This window comes from Stegodyphus dumicola, chromosome 5, assembly GCF_044657685.1.
Source record: "Stegodyphus dumicola isolate Sdum_Otavi_A_Nest chromosome 5, ASM4465768v1".
Classification (NCBI taxonomy): domain Eukaryota; kingdom Metazoa; phylum Arthropoda; class Arachnida; order Araneae; family Eresidae; genus Stegodyphus; species Stegodyphus dumicola.
Window position 1 is genome coordinate 198,471,100 of NC_140772.1, and position 21,288 is coordinate 198,492,387.

The 21,288-nt window shown below is 32.8% G+C and overlaps 1 protein-coding gene across 1 annotated transcript in view; it reads right to left on the reverse strand.

Annotated features, from left to right (window-relative positions):
• The window catches only part of LOC118194736 (neprilysin-2-like), a 66,069-nt gene extending 50,105 nt beyond the window's left edge, over window positions 1-15,964 (reverse strand). Inside the window, exons 1-4 of the mRNA XM_035365968.2 lie at window positions 15,833-15,964; window positions 11,680-11,778; window positions 2,534-2,695; window positions 296-379 (exon numbers count right to left, since the gene is read on the reverse strand). Coding sequence (XP_035221859.2) covers window positions 296-379; window positions 2,534-2,695; window positions 11,680-11,778; window positions 15,833-15,878 — 391 coding nt within the window. The 5' untranslated portion in view covers window positions 15,879-15,964. The remainder of the gene's footprint in view (window positions 1-295; window positions 380-2,533; window positions 2,696-11,679; window positions 11,779-15,832) is intronic.
• Window positions 15,965-21,288: the final 5,324 nt, after the last annotated feature.

Below are 21,288 nucleotides of genomic sequence, written 5' to 3' on the forward strand. Positions count from 1 at the left end.
TAAAGTTAAACAACATATGATACATAAATAACATAAAATAACGCACAAGTTAATGAAACTTTTAACGTTTGAATAAATGCCCAAGACATTTTATTTATGAAGGGTTTGTTACCCAGGACATTTATTATGAAGGGTTTTATTTATGAAGGGATTTACTATATATTTCATTAAAAATACTGTATAGTTTCTCCTAAGATCATTGGTAAATAAAATGTATTGTGATTATATTGATCATATTTTGCATATAACTAAATGTATGATATAAAGAATATATTTAGAGCGAAACGAGACTCACCGACATTCATGCAAGAAGCATACATATCTTTCGGCAAGCGAATGAATTCTGGTTCAGTTCCTGTCAGCTCCTTTTCTAAGAGAACTAGGAATATAAAGAAGTAATATTTACGGAATTGGCATTATATGTACATTTGTACACCTTTTCTCTTATAATAAGAAATACTGAAGTGGTTAGGATAAGATACCAGATATATACTGTTGATAAATACATTGAAGAGGAAACGTTTGGGTATTGCGAGCACCAAATTTAATAATTTTAATTTGATAATATTAATAGGGAAATAAAGAAGGAAAGACTCGTTTATCTTTTCATCAGATGGGGAAATACATGTAGTTTTTATTTTAAATATAGGTATTTTTTGAAATATTTCATACAAATGTTTCATTTATTCATATAAATGTTTATAAATAATATTATGTAGTTAAAAAATATGTGCTAAACATCGCAAAGCAGAAATATTATTAGAGACTCCAGTACAATCTATGCATATTATCTAATGATAAGCAAAAGGAATGGCTTAGCTGCTGTTTGGAAAACATCAGATAGAAAGAAATGAAGATCAGTGACTAATATTTATATCTCAGCTTCCTTTTTGAAGCATTTCATCTCTGAAATTTGACTTAGCTAAAGGCATTTATGCATAGGATAAGAAAATCCGCTTATTTTTAAATATAGATCCACATTCCATGAGTAAATAAAATTTAGCATCCTGTCGTGAGAATTATCTTATTTGTTAGAAGAATGTGAGCTTGAATTAAGCAAAGAGCTCTGGCAAGAGCAGAAGCGCGGCAATGATAATGCAAATGAATTTCAATAAATACCAAATAAGAGTATTATCAAATTCGGGAAGACGAATAATGCATCGTAAATCAATGATATAACTGAAATCGCTGCGGAAATTATTCATTTATTCCGTTTCGCAGTTTTAAACATCTTCAAAAAGGGCATTTCGTATATGATGCTAGGATTTAAGCTGCTTCTCAGAATTAGAAAGCAGTAAAATACTTATGTCTTAGTTTCCAATTATTCTGATGCTATTGCTATATGAGTAATAGATATTACGCAGAAATCTCCTATATATTTAGGCAGAGGGTGTAATAAAAGTACGGGGATTATTTTAGCTAAATTGCATATAATTCAATTATGAATTCGTAATTCTAGACACAATTAAAGCTATTTTACTTTCCACACAAAACACAGACAGCTTATTTCGTTTTGCATAATGTGAAAAGTCTTTAAGTAAGCCGAAGGTAGATAATCACACCGAAATTCCCACACGGTTTCGTTCAGTACTAAAATTGCTTTCAACTCAACTGAGCATATTTTTCAAACATTTGACATCACTAGAGATAACACTATTGAAAATCGGCATTTCTAAAATACCTATATATAATTAGACATAGATTTGAGAAGAAGTTAAAAATGATGACATTAGGTTCCAGTTTTTTAACCGATGTGTGTGTTTACGAACGTGTCTTTTTGAAACTTCATCAAACTAAAAACTCACCCAGAATCTTTCATAATCGTTTAAACAAACTGAATGGTGACTATCAATCCATTGGATTGGTTGGAAGATTTAAGAGTAACTATTCCAGTATTCATCATGGTTTTGACAGAATTAAAATTTCCCATTTTCCCACAAGAAAAGAAACATAAAAATTTGGAAAGAAGAATCAGGACGAATCCTCCTCTTACTGGTATGTTTCAGATACCAATAAAGGACGTTACGAAGATTGACTTTCAGAATATGCGTAAATTGGAAATAACATTAAGATGACATGTAAAAATAGCTTAAAAAGTTTTGAACGAAAAAAGGCATTAAAAGAACTGAGAAACTCGAGCTAAAAGATGCTTATCAGACATACCAAACAATTTGTCAGCAGCTTTGCATATTTGAGAGTACAAATGAAGAACAGAGGATGAACAAAGTAACAGTTAAAAGTTTAATCAGGTACATAATTATAAATATGTCTTTACAAAAGAATAAAATATAAATTTCAAAATTACGTAAATATTTTAGTTTCAGCATTAATTTTTAATTATTTAGGTATTAATTATTGGATTAGTTGTTAATTGTTAGTACATTAGTTATTGTTATCTTTAATTACTCTTAGTTAATTTTAAAACTGATTTGCAATACACAGATCACCGTCCATTCAAATCAGCCGTTTATAAACTCATATAGGTAAGGAAGAGAAGTAACTTTAAAAAGCAGTGGGTATTGTATGCACTTACTTCGAAGTTTATTGTTGAGGCCATCATAAACATCCATAATGATGCTGACAAATGGCTTATCTTCAGGAATAGTATGGCTACCTATCCAACCACCACATGCGAATTGGTAGAAATCATCGCAAGGGTCCTTTGTCTGATCCAAATTGGCTAAGATATCGGCAGCTGAAACGTAAATGAAAAATCATCTATTATATAAGCCGTTTTATAGTTACAATTTATTGCAATTCAGAACTCTAGGTTAAACAAAATATTAAAAAAATCCGAATTTTTAGGAAGAATTCGGGGCCGTTAATTAATGTTTAAAATGTAAATAGTATTTTTTTTTAATATTCTATCTGACAGTCTTTACTCTGTACTGTAGGACTAGATTGTGATTTACATGATAAAAGTAATCCGTAAAATCCGTAAATCCTTTCGTAAAATTTCCGGGTCTATTGATTTCCACTTCTTTTCTTTCCAGAGTCCCTTAGTCGTGATGGTTTTGGTCTAGAAAAGACCTCTTTTCAAGAAACGAAAGGGTATAGTAGCTGACTGGGAATACACTGAAAAGATATATATATGCAGTACTTGTGTCAGTCTTTAGTTTCTAAAAGAAAGCATTGCTACTTTTAGAAATATAACTTCTTGCTTTGTCTTGAAGTTTCACTCTTTAAAAGCTACTGGGATAAAAAAAAAATGTAATTTCTTCTGTATATATGCTAGGACATAAAACTTTCTCTTGATAGTACATTGAGTTAACTTTATCATTTCCCCCTGTTTTCTTATTTTTAATTTTTCCATTGTAAGAGAGTCCTGCGACAGTCCTAAATCCCTTACTGAAAATTGCTTTGCTTTGACAAAATCCCATTTGTCATTTTTTTTTTCCCTTACCGTTCACCGGTCTAGTGGTTAGCGTCTCTGACTGCCGTGGCAAAGAGCCCGGTTTCGAATACCGGAGAAGGCATGGATGCATGTAAATATAAACTATAATGTAGTCAATGCGGCATGGTGACACTCCAAATATGCGACGAACATAAAGTCCCCTCGCGTGGCTTGGTGGCAAGGGAGAGGCGTTGGAGACCCTCGGATCCGTCTCCCCGGGGTGTTCCTCATCAAAATTGAGAGCGGAACTGAGCCAAATCGCACCATACTAATAAAGTTTAAGGGTGTTTAAAGTTTAAGGCTTGAGCACCTACAGGTGCTCAAGGCTGTGGTCAATGACAGGCGTGCCTTGTGCTCCTTGCCTCGAGGAATTTCGTGGGCCTGGGCTGATGTTAGTGTCAGACATATGAGCATAAATAGCAACTACGACAATATTTTTTTAACTTCATTTTCAATAATGAATAGGCTTTTTGTTGCAGTCGTTTTATTACAATGAAATATATATAAACCCATGTTTCATCAAGGATCAAAATGCATCAAGGATCAAAATGCATCTCGTATTTACATTTATCTCCTGCTAAATACGTTTCATGCAAGTTTCCATAAATTGTTTTGCATTGTTCTACGTGACTCACGCAAAAGCTAGTGAACACTGTGTTTTTTAGCCATATTTTAATTTGTAAATCGTATTATTTTATTTCCTGTTGCTACAAATGTATTTAAAGACTCTGCAGTTGATTTCTACGTCGACGGATTTTCTCTTGTTACCAACGATTTAACTTTAGGAACATTAGAAATAGTACGTAACTTTTCCGGGCATTTGTTTGGAGTTTTCTTTTCAAGTAGAAATAATGGTTGTAGGTTTCTCATTTCTGATTAATAATCTTGTTTATTTTGCATTTAGAAAGTTTAATGACAGGCATTTTACAGTGTTTTTGAATTTAAAGAAGGGAATTGTTTTCTTAAGAAAGCGCAGAAACATTAATCCATAGATAGTTTACATGCAACATTTTGAAAGAAGAAAAAATTTAAAAGTAGTGTATGGCATTTCTCTTTTCAAATTATAAACTGTTGCCCAAAACTCTTATTCCAGGACTTTTTCTTTTTTATTTCTTTATCGAATTCGTTCAAAAAAGGTGCAAAAAGCTTCTGCATTATGCGAAGCTATATATCAAGTCGGCAATTAAGTGCTTAGTAGCTCTTCAAAATATAACTTAGCTTAATTAATACCCAAACTTTATTAGTATGGTTTGAGTACTACAGAAAATTAATAATAATGTTTTTGAACAAGTTATAAAAGATGTCGACAGTATAAAAGATGTCGAACATAGGTGATACAACTGATCTGCTTTACACATAACTACTATAACTTCAACTCTAATAACCTGAAGACTCTTCACTTAGAATATGTAATTCTCTTAACGTCAACCGGTCACGAGGAAGCAGAGTTGAGTGATCACAGTATCAATTCAGTTTATTTTGGATTTAGCTTTTGTTGCAAACTAATTCATAATTAATTTAATATGTTATAATTTACGCGCAGTTTTCTCTAACTGCATTATATTTCTTTAAAAACTTGTAAAACATTTACTTTACTTCAACTGACGCACAGTGTTCTCTAACTGCATTATATTTCTTTAACAAATTGTGAAAAAAGAAGTTTACTTCAAGCAAGTGATTTTTCAGCGCGACTGCAGCAGGTAGCTGGGCACCATCCCTTTAATTTGAACTCTGATACATTGTTTCTATCGAGATAACATGTGGGAATTTGGGTTTCATTTTAAATATAAACTTTTCTGAATTGTTTATTAGTACGGGCTTGACAGAAATACAGTTGAAATCATTTCTTGAAATTTTGCGTGAAAAAAGGGTTTGGCACTTTTTAAGGAGTTTAACTTCTTAATTGGAAAAATCGCTTTTTACTTCCTTGTACGAAGTAAAAAGGAAGTATTGTAATCGCGAAAAGTTTCAGGCAGCATATTTCAACGAAAATATACATTTTGACCGCTATCGAATGCAATTTAACGATGTTTTTGCGTGATATCTGTACGTAAGGACAGAATAAAATACTCTTTTCCTTCAAAAAAATCATAAAACTGCTGTAAAATTAATTCTGAAGAAAAATTTTCGTGGCGTCTGTACGAACGTATGTACGTACGTATCTCGCATAACTCAAAAACGAGTAGCCTCAGAACGTTGAAATTTTGTATATAGGACTGCTATAACATGTAGATATGCACCTCGTATTTTGGTTGAAATCGGCCGCACCAAACGTATATAAATATTTATATATATATGTCATAATAAAAGCAAAAGGAAATGCCGGAGCAGTGTCGACGCGTAGTTATCCTATATTGAAGAGGAAGTAATCTGATTGCGTCGTAAGCTAATGTGTTGACTTCGTAAATAAAACTTGGCAGTAGAAGCGATTTTAATTCCATTTTTATTTCCAATTGATATTTGTGGCCACAATCACTTGGCACTCTAGTCGTGCCTATCCACACAAGATTTACATTTTTATATATTGTTAAGATAGAAAGCAAGCCAGCGAAATTACATCTTAGCAGAGTCGCAAAGCTGAAGTGCGTCGTTATGAAAGATGGAAGCACGCGAAGAGAAAAGTTTTGGTTTACAATTCGGTGATTGGTCTTCAAGAGGCATCTGGTATTAACGGTTACATAAGATCACATGATTAATTTGAATGACGCAATGCAGATAAGTTATTACGATTTTAGAATAGAGAGGAAGAATTAATGTTTACAGTTGTATTATAATTCATACATAAGATCGCATGATTAATTTGAATGACGCAATGCAGATAAGTTATTACGATTTTAGAATAGAGAGGAAGAATTAATGTTATTATAATACAACTATAAACATTAATTCTTCTTCTCTATTCTAAAATCGTAATAACTTATCTGCATTGCGTCATTCAAATTAATCATACGATCTTATGTAACCGTTAATACCAGATGCCTCTTGACGACCAATCACCGAATTGTAAACCAAAACTTTTCTCTTCGCGTGCTTCCATCTTTCATAGCGACGCACTTCAGCTTTGCTCTTTACTCTGCTAAGATGTAATTTCGCTGGCTTGCTTTCTATCTTAACAATATATAAAAATGTAAATCTTGTGTGGAAAGGCACGACTAGAGTGCCAAGTGATTGTGGCCACAAATATCAATTGGAAATAAAAATGGAATTAAAACTGCTTCGACTGCCAAGTTCCTTAAATACTACGCAATCAAAATTCTTCTTCAATATGGATCTAAGCACGCATCTACAGTGTTCCGTCAGTTCCTTGTGCTCTTATTATGACATATATATCCACTCTATTACCCGGCTCAGTGATCTCAGTTTCTTTACTCAGATATGTTTGTAAATTGTACATTTTTTGCTTTAAAAATTATTGAATTATGTTGTTTTTATCTTCCGATTAAGGATTTTATGCCTTTAGTAAATCTGTGTGCAATATTTTTAGAATTATCAGCAATTTTAAAGTTGTTTAATTGCCGCTAAGCCTGTTTTTAATGGCGGCCATTGATGTTTACATTTGAAACAGCAGACTAGTGAATTAGTTGCCAATCTAGAGAAACTTAGCTTCGCAACAACAAAGATAACGCATTCATTTATTATTGCCAATTAAATCATGCTTAATTCTTTCTGGAATTTTTTCGAGGAAGTAAGTGTTTGAGATTTACTTCGTAATTTTTAATATAGATATTTTGAGTTTTTATGTATTTTTTGCCTTCTCGCGAAGTGAGAACTGAATTAATTAAATGAGAAATACTCAATCGTCTGTGAAAAACTGTTTCTTTTTTGTTTTGTTTGCTTAATTTCTTTTATACATCATTCTAGCTTTATTATAGTATTTGAATAGAACATGTGGCAACGGTTAGATAATTCTATTCTTTGAATGATATAAATTTTGTGCATTATGAGTTATAATATGAAAGAAATATATACGTTAACTGTTATATTATTATTGGATTATATAATAGTTAACTTAGTTTCTGTTATATAATTATTATATAAGTTAACTGTTATATAATTATTAATACTGTTAACTTAATTTAGCGCCAGAGTGTCGCTATGGTAAACAAATACTAGAGTGAATTTTAAAGAATGCATTTATTCTATTGTGGTTTATGCGCTGTCGGCGAAGTAGATTTAATTCAATCCAATAAGTTTAAATGAAATGCAAGAAAAAATGCGTATAATGTAATATTCTAATACAAGGAAGTCATGTGGTGTACACATCAGATTTTTTTCTTTTGTTGGAAGGAGTTCCAGAAAGGATTTGAAGGGACAGACATTAATTTAAAACTAAATTGCGCCAATGGTGGGTTTAAAGGCTCTCTTCATTTTTAGAAATCCGCTGTTCAAGAAATTGTAGCACGAGAGGCAAAGGGAGGATCTTTTCACTTTATTCAAATTCGGAAGGAAAAGAAAAGTAAATCAAGCTTTCCCTTTTGTTTACGACCTACGGGGTTTTAGTCAAAATGATGATCGGTTTCTGTCATCTCTCGAGCGGAAAGCGTTATTTAGGCAATTGAGAATGGGATAGGTTCCCGCTATAGAAAAAAGAAATGTGAAGAAGAATTTCGATTTAATCTTATTTGAGGCCTTTGTGTGCCATTACAGGGAAAAGATCCCTTTACCCTCCGCTTACTTGGTTTGGCTTGAGTGTTTAAGGATGCTTTCGTTTTCTTCGCCACCAGTGAAGAAGCTGAACTTGCTTTGTATCATAGCATTTTCTTTAAAGATGACGAAATTATTGAGGATCCTGAACTTTGTATAAAGGTTGTTTGTTATATTGAGAGTTACACTGCGCCAAAAAAGGGGGGGGCAGTTGCATATCTTCCGTTCTACTGGGTCAATTGACAAAATTCAAATTGCGTTTTTCATGTCTCGAAAGCGCGATTTAAGATACATATTAGATTTAGATACAGCATCATTCTAATATTAATATTTTGACACAAAATCGGACTTTTTCTGAAATGACATGCCAATTTGTTTCCATATTTCGATTCTACGACTCACATTATGCCAAACTGCCAAGTTTTATAAAAAAAACAAACAAGTAGATTTTAAAAAATGAGCTCTCAAAATTTTAGCTCCTCAATGTTAATTAAATCTGATATATATTTATTAATATCTCTTTTTTATTAAACTTACTTGATTCCTTCTTCCAAAATTCGAAATTTAGGCGTAATTCAGGCGTAATTAGCGCATTTTTTAATTTTTTCTTATTAAAATTTGTATTTTAAAATATGTTTTATAATTTTTCGAAAACAATTTTGTATTACAACCTACAAAATTTTTAACATCGTCTTAAAGTAGATGTATTTCTAGGCACACCTGCAAAAAATTAGAGTTTTTTTGTACAAAACTTTCCGAGATATAAATGAATTTACATATTGGAGCGTTTTGAAATTTAGCATCTTTTTCGTTGGGCTATAATAAAGGCCAAACGATAATACGTACTTAAATTATTTGAAAGAATGAAGGATGACATTTTTTCGCTCGTTTACAATGAAAAAATCTGATGTGCACACCACATGACTTCCTTGTACGGAATATTAAATTATACGCATTTTTCTTGCATTTCGTTTAAAATTATTGAATTAAATCTTCTTCGCCGACAGCGCATAAACCACAGTAGAATAAATGCATTCTTTAAAATTCACTCTATTTGTTTACCTTAGCTACACTATGGCGCTAGGTTCACTTAACAATACTATATTTCGTTCATATTATAACTATGTTTATGTCTTATCACTTAGTAAGAGGCAATCGACCATTAACGGCCTTTACCAATATATTATACTTCACTTTTAAATGCTTGAGGAATCGAGTAAGTTGTATCCAATAACATGGAAGTACTTGTGCACATGCAGTGCTAGAACTCAGAGATTACTAGCGACGGAGGTTCCTGTGCCGCCGTCCGTAGAATAGGTAAACTTGAACAAATGAGGCGTTCGTGTGGCGCCATCTATTATTATATCATCTATTATTAGGGATGAAAAGCATTTTAGTTGACTGGAGCTCTGGTTGCGCCATCTCTTGCAGGATGTATTGTAAGGCATTTTTAAAATTTCATAAAAATTATTATTCTGAGTCATTAGGATTTTTTTGGAAGCAGAAAAGATGAAAAATATGCAACCGCCTTCGCCGAGAATCGAACCACGGACCTCTGGAATACCGGCCCAGCGTGCTGAACCACTACACCACGAAGGCACGCTAGGGAAGTGGGAGAAATACCCTATAATATTATAACTCAGAATGCACAAAATTTATATCATTTAAAAAATTATCTAATCGTTGCCACATGCTCTATTCAAATACTATAATAAAGCTAGAACGATGTATAAAAGAAATTAAGCAAATAAAACAAAAAAGAGACAGTTTTTTACAGACAATTGAGTACTTCTCATTCAATTAATTCAGTTCTCACTTCGCGACAAGACAAAAATACATAAAAACTAAAAATATCTGTATTAAAAATAACGAAGTAAATCTGAAACATTTATTTCCTCTAAAAAATTCCAGAAAGGATCAAGCATGATTTAATTCGCAATAATAAAAAAAGACGTTATCTTTGTTGTTGCGAAGCTACGTTTCTCTAGATTGGCTACAAATCCACTATTCTGCTGTTTCAAATGTAAACAAGCAATGGCCGCCATAAAAAAAATATATTAGGCTTTGCAGCACTTAAACAACTTTAAAATTGTTGATAATTCTAAAAATATTGCCTACAGATTTACTAAAGGCATGAAAACCTTAACCGGAAGATAAGGACAACATAATTCTATCATTTTTAAAGCGAAAAATGTACAATTTACAAACGTATAAGAGTAAAGAAACTGAGATCACTGAGCCGGGTAACAAAGTGGATATATATATATAAAAATATATTTATATACGTTTGGCGCAGCCGATTGCAACCAAAATACGAGGTGCACTTCTACATGTTATAGCAGTCCTATATACAAAATTTCTATGTTCTGAGGCCACTCGTTTTTGAGTTATGCGAGATACGTACGTGCGTACATACGTTCGTACCCGCCACGAAAAATTCTCTTCAGAATTCATTTTAAAGCAATTTTATAATTTTTGGGGAGGAAAAGGGTCTTTTATTTTGTCCTACGTACAGATGTCACGCAAAAACATCGTTAAATTGCATTCGATAGCTGTCAAAATGTATATTTTCGTTGAAATATGCTGCCTGAAACTTTTCGCGATTACAATACTTCCCTTTTACTTCGTACAAGGAAGTAAAAAGAGAAGAAAAATAGATGGCCATAAATTAAGAAGTTCGCCAATAAATGTTTACTGGCGAAAACTGAAAAAAATACGCCAAAATAAATTTTTGAATTTCTCTGTAAATTTCTCACCAAATTTAGAAAGTTTAATATTTAGGCATAATTTGAATCATAGAATCGAAATATGGAAAATCATTGGCATGCCATTTCAGAAAAAGTTCGATTTGTGTCAAAATACCTATGTTAGAATGATACTATATATAAATCTAATATGTGTCGTAAGTCGCGGTGCCGAGACATGAAAAACACAATTTGAATTTCGGCATTTGACCCAGTAGAGCGAGAGATATAAAACTGTCTTTCTTTTTTTTTTTTTTTTTTTTTTTTCGCAGTGTACAACTCTGTTCTTTCTTTCACTGAGCTAAATCGCACTTTCACCTCTAAAGTGCTCAAGGCTGTTGCCAACGGCAGGCACATCTTGGGATCCTTGTCACGAGAATTGATATTACTGTCGGACGAGTGATCATAAGTAATAACAACAGAAATGGAAACAGGCTACAAGAAGGGAAAATATTAATTACAGTTAAAGAAATAGAATACGTTTCATTCGAAATTTCTTGAATTCATAACTTTCCCAATTGCATGTATAAATCTTAAAACCAGTAAAATATAAGTCCTTTTTAACAAATTTTTTTTAAACGGATAAGGAAACTAAAATGGTGGATTCTAGTTTCCGAATCAGAATTTGAAATTGAAAAAGGAAAATAAGCATTTAAAAATTCAAGAAATTTTATTTTATCCAAGAAAGTCCGCGGTTCTATGAAACAGATTCTAAATAAAATTTAATGCGATATTTCAGGAATTTCGTTATATATATTACATAAATAAGAATTTAAACTGAACATCTAAAATACAGTGTGCGTGTAAGAAATACATCTGCTATTTCTCTCGAGAAATAAGCAAATATCTTATAATTACTTTGACGAAATACGACCGATAAAAAAATCTCATTATCACCTGCTTTGACGCATGTTGGTTTCATGCAGACAGAAGATTCATCGAGGGCAGAATTCCCGATATCATTGTCCAATGGTAGAGCGACAGTCTGAAGTAAACCTGGAAGAAAATATTTCATTCGTTTATGGAACATGCAAAATATTATTCGCTTAGGTATTGAAAATAATAATCAAATCAATATATAGAGCGGTGTTAATTCGAATTCTTGTCATGACACACGTAATAAATTCTCTTATATTTTCAATTGAATTTAAATTCCTCTAGTGTACGAATGACTGGATTCGCTTCCGAGAATGTGTTGTAGAATTTTATGAAAAATAAAAACAAAAACAAAATGAAACATTTTTTTAGAATTTTCGCCCAGTTTTCTGTAATTTGGAACAGATACTTCCCATAAAATTACAGATACAATAGGAATATTAAATCAAGGCATATTTCTGTTGCCCCATTATTTTTAAAAATGTCTTTTAAAGCTGAATATTTTGCTTATGCTCTCAAATAGTTATTGTATAGATTTTTTGTTACGGTAAGAACATTATTATGTAAAACTAAACTGCCAAAGGTAAATTTTGAAACGTTCGGATGATATTTCAAATTAATATTAAAAAAATAGATAAATAATGATGAAATTTAACCTACATTTCAATAAAAGACAGATTTTATTGCATCTATTTAAAAAGACTACCAATCTACTCTCTTTAATGATCGCACATGCTCTGCTCTGTTTAAATGCAGGAGTATCATGTAACAGCATGTAGTGACGTCCTACATACACTTCGATCAGATTGATGCATAAATTAATACCTCATTTCCATCTTGTATATTAAAAAAATCCTTTAGTTTTTCTTTTGAGTTGAAACGTAAGTATAAATAATTAAATTAATTAAAATTTTTTTCCGCACTGCTTTGAACCTGGGCCTTAGGATAAATGAAGAAAGGTAGGAAAACTGTGTACTGCTCCCTTTGTGTTTCAAAATCTCAATTCAGGCTTTAATCAGTAAGACAGTAATAGAGCATTTGTGATGAAAGCCATCGTGCGTTTAGCGCATAAAATTAAAGGAATAGGATTCAGTTACCTTTCTGTTGATAAGCGTGTTTCTCGATGGAATTTAAAAAACGATTAAACTTCATTTTGTTGTTACGAATTTTTACTTTTAAATTACAAATATTAGAATATGGAAGAATTTTCGATAAAACAAGAAATATTGACGTTTTGCGCGAAGTCCTTGGTTTTGAATATTTGTGATTAAATTTTTAAATAATAACATTAAGAAATAATACGTTTTGAAATACTTAAATAATAATAAATATATTGTAATTTAATCCAATTTGATTAAAATAAAAAAAACCTTCTTATCATGGGTATATATATATATATATATATATATATATATGCAATAATTAAAAGCTTTAATTCAAGACTTAAGATTAAATGCATAAATTTAATCTTTAAGTTAATTAGTTAAATTGATTTTTCGCTTTTACAAGATTTAGTTTTCAAATCATTTATCAAGGAATTTATTTATTAATATCAAAATAGAATAATGTAAATCCTGATAGGTAACTTTAAGCTAAGGGATTAAATTTAAGGTAGAAAGTTTTGAAAAACTGGGCAGTTGCTTTGTCAAACCAGTAATTGCCAGATATTCGAAAATTCTGTCTGTTAGTCATGCTGTTAATGCTATTAAAGTCAACTTCAATTAAAAATTAAATCAGTCAACAAAAAATTCCGTTCTATTTTATTTTAAAACTGAAAAGGGCCTTCTATGAAATTTATTGTGATCCAAATACCGATATTATTTCCAGTGTTAATAATGATTAAGTTGTTACCAATGAAAATGCTTGTACTGATGGAGCTGCAAGATTTATAACAGACGTTTTAATTTGTAACAGAAGGCTCATACTACTATATCTTATTAATCCTATTAATAGACTCGTCATCGCAGGTTCAAAAAGAGTGTTTTCAGGAATAAACTATAGAAGTCTTTTTCTCACGGGTTATACATGTTTTTTGGGTGATGAATTCGAGTTTTAGGTTTGCCACCTCTCCAAAAGCCGGGTTAACAACACAAATCGGAGGAAAAAAAAACAATATTGGAGGGTTTTTTTTTTTTTTTTTTTTTCCCAGTTTTTCAGTTGCTTATAACTCGAAAACTAAGAATTTTTCGAAGATGATTACGTATACAAATTTAAGACAGACACAATGACACAATTTCCTACAATATGCATGTATTAAATTTAATGTTCGGACAGTCTGCGACACCACTACAGGGCGATGAAAGCTGGCGAAGTTTTTGGTCTTCGTAAAAAAAAAAAAAAAAAAGGAAAGCATTTGTGTAAAGGTGTAAGCCTTATTAACTGAATATTTTTAGCTTCCATCCTGCACGACGCCGCGGAGTCACTTGCTTGATATAAATAATGGTCTGAACAAAATAATGTAAATAATTGTTCTGCTTATAAACTGTCGTAAATAATTGTCCGCTTATAGTAAATAGTAGCCTTTGTGGGGTTTTTTTCACCCTCCAGATCTTCTGGAGGCCAACAGATCTTGTAGCCAACTATTCAATTGTGTCCGGCTGTGATTGCATGAAGTCAAATATTAAGAGCCCTTTTCAGTTATAGTTTGATAATAATGTCTCGGAGAATGTACCACATAATGATGGATCCTTGGGAGATAGATGGAACAGAGACGACTGTAGCGCAGTCAAATGAGTTAAAACCTTTCAATGAAGCAAGTAAAAAGCGAGTGGATGGAAAGGTAGTTTTATTTAAAAGTACGTACACTAGGCTGAAGGTCAAGAAAAATGCAAAAATCAGTACACTAACGAAATGTTGATTGCTGCTTTTGCTAAGAGGAATAAAGAAAGTACTAATGCACCTACATTACGTTCCCCTATACTTGAGATTAAACTCCATTGCTTTGTGTGCGAAAGTCCATTGCTTTGTGTGCGAAAGGCCATTAGATTACTCGAAGAAACTGCTTATAAAACAACCAGATTAACACAATCCTATAAGGCAATTAGACATAACAGAAGATGCTGGCTAGAAATTGAAATGATGACTATGGACGTTCTATTACCCGTCATAGTGAGTGCATAATTTGTCAGATGATAATCCTCAGTACCATTTCTTTTGCGTGGAAACGCAGTACCAACTACCACGTAAAGGTGGAAAAACCAGATATTTGCAGACATAGAGATGATGTAGAAGTAGAAATTCAATCGATCTGCACAATTGTTGGATATAGCGTAGAGAAATGAATGCCAATTTATAAATGATGAACTGATGAATGAGTCTAAAAGTGACTTTCGTCTTTAACCATAAACAGTAAAAGCAGTCTTCCTCGAAACTTATAGCGATGATGTATTGGTAACAGCTAAGATGTCCTATATTGTGTGCTCATGGCTACAGGTTACAAGGTTATTATTGATTAATGGTATCAGAAAAGGTTACCAGAGGATGAAAAAAGGCTAAGAAGTATTAAAACAAGAGCTATTATTACCGTTGAGGATGCACCATTTCAGTTCTACGACAAGACATGGTACCCTCGAGCAGATAGATTTTTGGGAGATACTAAAAATTTGATTCCACAATAATGAAGAGGTAAATAAAAAGCACCCAATTTTAAAGCTATAAAGTGCTACTTTTAACACTTCAAAATTATATTTAATGAAGAATGTAGAAACATTAGATTATTTCGAAGCAGGGGTCATGAGAAATGAGCAATGCCCTCCCGGGACTCGAACCACGGACCTCTCGAATATGCGACGAGTGTGTTGACCACTACACCACGAAAGCGTGCTAAGAAAGGGGGAGAAATGCTTTATAAGAAAAACACTTGAAATTAATTTCTAAAATTGAAAAGCAAATGTTTTTATGTTCGCGAACTTAAATATCTGCAAATTAGAATTAGTAATTAGAATTAGAATTAGATCTTTTTAACATTATAGTATTATTTGATATTATATATTAAGCATATTTCACATTTACTTTATCAAGAAAAATATAGATACATTAATTATTATTTTCGTTTAATATACATTTACTCAGCATGTACAGTTGCGTTAGAAAACAGTGCAAGCATAAGGTTATAAATGTGAGTCATTTTAAACTTATCTCTCTACATATTTGTAAAGAATATACTTTCACTTACAAATAACAAGTAGCAGCCAGCAAAGGAGGTCTATTATGCACTTCATTTTAAACTGCTTCTGTAAGCAACCCCTTTCTGTTATTATACGTATTTGACTCTTTGAGCAAAGGTATTATTCTTGCGTGAACAATAGGTAAACGACAATCACATTTACGTTTGGCTGAACACATATGCAGAAAAATGAAGAATATTCTCCACCTGGGTGTCAGATAAGAATTTGACATTCAAAAGAAATAGCATATGGATGAAGACAAAATACTTAAAGATTTGCTGAGTTTAAATTCGATAATAGGATCCATATTGAATCTCAGTAAGAATACAGATTGACATCCGCCGTCTCTTTTGAATTAATTCAATTTGTTGCGTTTATATATAATCTAATGGGAGAAGGATTGTCTTTTTTTCTTTTTTGAAATATTTTCAATTGATAAAATACACATGATTAAGTGGAGAAGAAGTTTATTCATTACTTTGATCCTCATGAACGAGAAACCATGTAACGCTATTAGCAATCAAATTATAGTATTCTTTAAATTTAATTATTAAAAATTTAGTGGCTTTTTCGCTAATAAGAGTTGAATTCCTATAAGGCATATAAATACCTCACTGAACTGAAGGTGTATAAAAATTTATGAAGGTGTTTAAAAATACACCTTTAGTTCAAAACTTTCTTAGGCCAGAAACTCTAAGTGAAATTTTATGATTTTTAATGTACCACAGACATGTACTCACAATGTAACTAGTGTAGCAATAATGGATAAACCTGTAGAGACATTAGGTTGTTTCAAAGCAGGAAACATGAAAAATGAGCAATGCCTTCGCAGAGACTCGGACCTCTCGAGTACGCGCCAAGCGTGCTGACCATTAACCACGAAGGCATGCTAAGAAGCCAGGATAAATACCTTAAGGGCGACTGGGGATTAGGGGACCCAATCGCCAAATCTTGATGGTAGAGAATCATCATTCACCACCTTTTTCAGTTTGGGAGCCATTCTAGAGACATGAAGTTATTTAGATGCAGGAGACATGAAAAAGGAGCAATGCCCTCGCAGGGACTCGAACCTCGGACCTCTCAAATACGCACCGAGCGTGCTGACCATTACACCACGAAGGAATGCTAAGAAGGCGGGAGAAATACTCTATAAGCCTAATTACATATACCTTTAAAGTACTTGTAATATTGTACTGGCGATGGCTGGAAACAACCAGTTTGCTAAAACAACAAAACTAACACAGATGAGTAAGCAAATTATTTAAATATTATAAAATATCAAATTCTTTCCTAGGTTTGACATGATTTCTTTCAACACAGGAATTAATTAAGAGTTTAATATTTCCCAAGTTTCAAAGACATTATACTATGTTATTTACATCTGCATTTGTATGTGAAGGTTTTTCCCACCTGAATAAAAGTACATCTACTGTTAATAATAATATTTGTTGCTAGAGATTATAAATTATATTTTTTACACAATTATTTTTAAACGAGCTATATTTACGTAGATTTCGTAAGTTAACTACGCCGCTACATAGTACTGAAGAATAAATTAATAAATGTAATTTAATTTAATATACAGATTGATTTTAAACTGTCACTACTCATGGAATGCTTGAAAAGAATTACTTTCCAAAGTCTCCGATAGAGAGAAATTTAGTGTTGTTCTAGTCTACACGGCTGAAAATTAAACAAATGAATAAGAAGAAGCAATTTCAACGCAGCACCGCTTTAATGCAGCAAAAGAACTGCTACAAACGGTTAGAGATAACATTTCTGTCCTCCTTAGCATTCTGTTCAATAAAAGCGCTTCATGGGTGTGGGTATACACCTTTTTCAATGTGACCACTCTTCTTGTTAACCACAGTTTGCATCCTATACACAGCATTCTCGAAGGCCGAACGTAACAGGTTACCAGGAATGCTCAGCACAGCCCGGTTGTCATATAAAGTAACCTAAATCGGGATCCTACCAAGATAGATCCCGGACTTCAAATAACCCCCACAAGAAAAGTAACATGGGGTTAGATCTGAGGAGCGAGGCTGCTATAGAAGTGGACGCATGACCCTATCTTCTAAGTGATTGCACAATTATTATCTAAAGTGATTGCACAATAGCGGCTATACCGATAAACCAATGTACGGTTGTTCTCCATCTTGCATAAAAAATACCTGATTCAGAAAATACTTTATAGAATTATATAGAGAAAATATCAGTAACTACTTGCTTTCTGAATTTTAATATTTGCATTTTGAAATTGAAAATACATATACATACATACATATATATATATATATATATATATATATATATATCAAACTTCTAGTATGAAAATGTACAGTGAAGAAATTCCCTAAATATAGATAGTTAATAAACATAACGATCTCAAATCTTCAATTGCTATATACCGAATCCGTAATCACCTCTAATTTTTAGTTAGGATTTTAAAAATGTCCTTCGGTTAGAAAAACAATCGAAAAATTACAGATATGCAACTTATTCTTCAAGCGTTGCTCAAAATACACACCAGGAAAAAAACTGACTGATTTTATTGAAATTAAATATGCGTAAAGCTCATACACAGGTAAAGGAATTATTAAAAATTCAAAGCCGTAGCACTCATCAGTATCTAGCAATAGCACACTGAATGCCCAAATCGAGTAACTGCGGAACCCTCCTGTGGCGATGTATGCTTGTAAACGTTGAGGTAAAGAGTGATAAAGATTCCTTATTGCATCTTTAGATACATTCTTCCAGGATTCCTCAACTGTTGTTCCAGATCTGCGACATTTTGAAGTGCCTGAATCTAGCCGTCTACCTTATCCCATTCATGTTCGATTGACGGAAGGTCTGATGACCTTGCTGATCGATGAAAAGTATCAGAAGCTCAGGGACAGTCCACAAATATGCCGCTATCTTGTAGCCATTTTACAAAAAATCTTGTTGTAAAATGGCTAAAAGATAGCGGTTCATTAGGTGCAAAGCAGGCGGACGCAAAATAGCATCAATTATCGTTGAGTTGTTAAAGCTGCATGTATGAGGACTATGGTTGACCTACATTCGTACCAGATAACATTGTACACCATCACACCAGGGTAATTGCTATGTATCTCCATTCGAATTCCAGCCGAATGGTATCGCTTTCATGTTCAGCTACGACAGCATTCAAATGATTGTGTCGATGATATGGGGTTAAAGGCAAACGTCTTAAAGACAGGCGTGAGGAAAACCTCTTCTTAACCAAGTGTCGTGATATGGTGAAGCTATCGGTGGTATGGCCTCTTCCATACCACCGATGGTCCTATATTCCACCGATGATTCCTATATTCCGTTGAATAGCGGATAATGGTGTCGTTGGAGTAGTTCGATTTTGTCGCACAATCATCCGTTTTTGCCTCGCATACGTGCCCCTCCCATGATTTCACTTATGAGTATCTTTCTGCAACCATTGTTGCACACCTTTGCACAACTGTACTTGTATGGTGCAGATTGCGGCCTGTTGCTCAGTAATGGCCGATCCACTTCTCGCATCCATACCAAAGGAATATGTATTGTTAAGAAGGAAAACTTCGCAGCAGCTGCAGTGGCTCCCTTCGAACGAAAATGTAAACAGCTGGACATGCGTGAAATATCTGTCGCCAAAAAGCACCAAAGCTCGAAGCTGATGTCGAAGTTCGAACAGGTTCGACGGTCACGTTTATCAAGAGTTTAAAGTGTGTGTAACTCCATTTTTTCCCCCTCCATATTGACGGATATAAAATCAGACATCAAACTGTGATATGGATAATGCAAGTTCAACAGCCAGTGAAAGTGAAACTTCACCTAATTTTCTTATTCATCTTAACCCGTGTTCTTCAATTTCCTGTACGCGTCGGGGAGGAGGAAAATCTCGGCCAGGTCCGGTATATCACAGAGGAGGAAATTCTCGCCGACAGGTTCCGTCGCCAAATCTCTTTTCCCTCTTCTTTCTAGCGGCGTAGAAGACAAACTGGTTTACATTACGTTTATGGAGCCTTTCCTTCTTTACATAGACGTTCTTTGTCCATACTATGCGGCCACGTTCGAAGACGTCAGAGTATTTATAGTCTTCTATAACGTCGTAACGGCATTATTGGTTTTGTCTTTAGAGAATTGCAATGCCGACAATGAGAAACGATAAACCGTATGCCACATTCACCTGTTTTATATGATGCTAGTTGCGCTGTACAAACATGCGTTATGAAAGCTAATACTCACTATACTTGAAAATTTAATCACTTGCATACTTGGTATGAAGGAATTGGCGCACAAAATAAATTTCCTTGTTTATTCAAGACATTGACTCTCCACTCTAATAAAGTTAAATTGTCTGGAAACTGGTTATTACTAGATACCAGTTTCAGTTGTCTATTACTTCAGCTGCTGTACTAATAAACTGAATCTGTACTGATAATATTTTTATATATTTTGTTGTGAAAATTACAAAGGTTTGCAAGCATGAAACTTTTGCATATGTATTTTAGAATTCAATTTTATTATTTTAATAAAAATCTAAAGCATATATATGTTTATTTTGTTTAGTATTTTGAAAGAAGCTTCTTCGAGGCATCTGTTATTTCATTCCAAGTAATTCTTATATTGGCAAAATTTAAAGTATTACTATTTCAAAACAGTAGCGCAATCAGAGGAGAACAGAGGGGGAAGGTCCGCCGCTCTTTAGTAATTTCTCTTAAAATCAAATATGTATACCAATAGAATATTTTAATTTCTTTATAATCTTATGATTTCTACAATTTTTATTCATCGGTTAATTTATTTTATATTTTATCTTTTAATCTTTTGATTTAGTTATTATATAATTTTTAAAACTTTAACAGCTTGAATTGTGCACAGCAATCTGAAGTTTTCGGTCACGTTTCTTTTGTTCTAATTTTCGCTATGTTTAATTTTTAGGCACTCCATTTTAAAATTAACTGATACGCCAATAAAAATATCCTTCGCTAGTTGTGTCGTCCAAGCAAAATCGGTTCATTTATTTGCTTCGCTAATTAACGAGTAAAAAAATGCTACTACTAGCCTTTTGCACTGACTGCAAATAAATATAGCTTGAGTATAATTAAATATTTCTGGATGAAGATATTTTTGTTTCAAATAAGATTTGAAATCTATATATGTGTCTCTTACAAATGTAAAACTGAAACTTCAATATATATACTCTATGATTTGGTAGATTTGATAGCTGATTTAACATTCATTGAAGTTTAAGTTTATACTATAGCTCAAAATATTTAATTTTTATAATGAAATAAATAGTGCGGCGAGTGTACAGGTAATTTACTATTTTGCAGTTCTGAAGCCTCTCTCATGCGGAAGTAGCGTTATATTCTGACGTGCACCTGTGTAAAATGTTCAATATTTTCTGCCATATGAATACATGAAATTAGAGGGGCTCATCTTAAAATACACTAAATTGATGTCATAC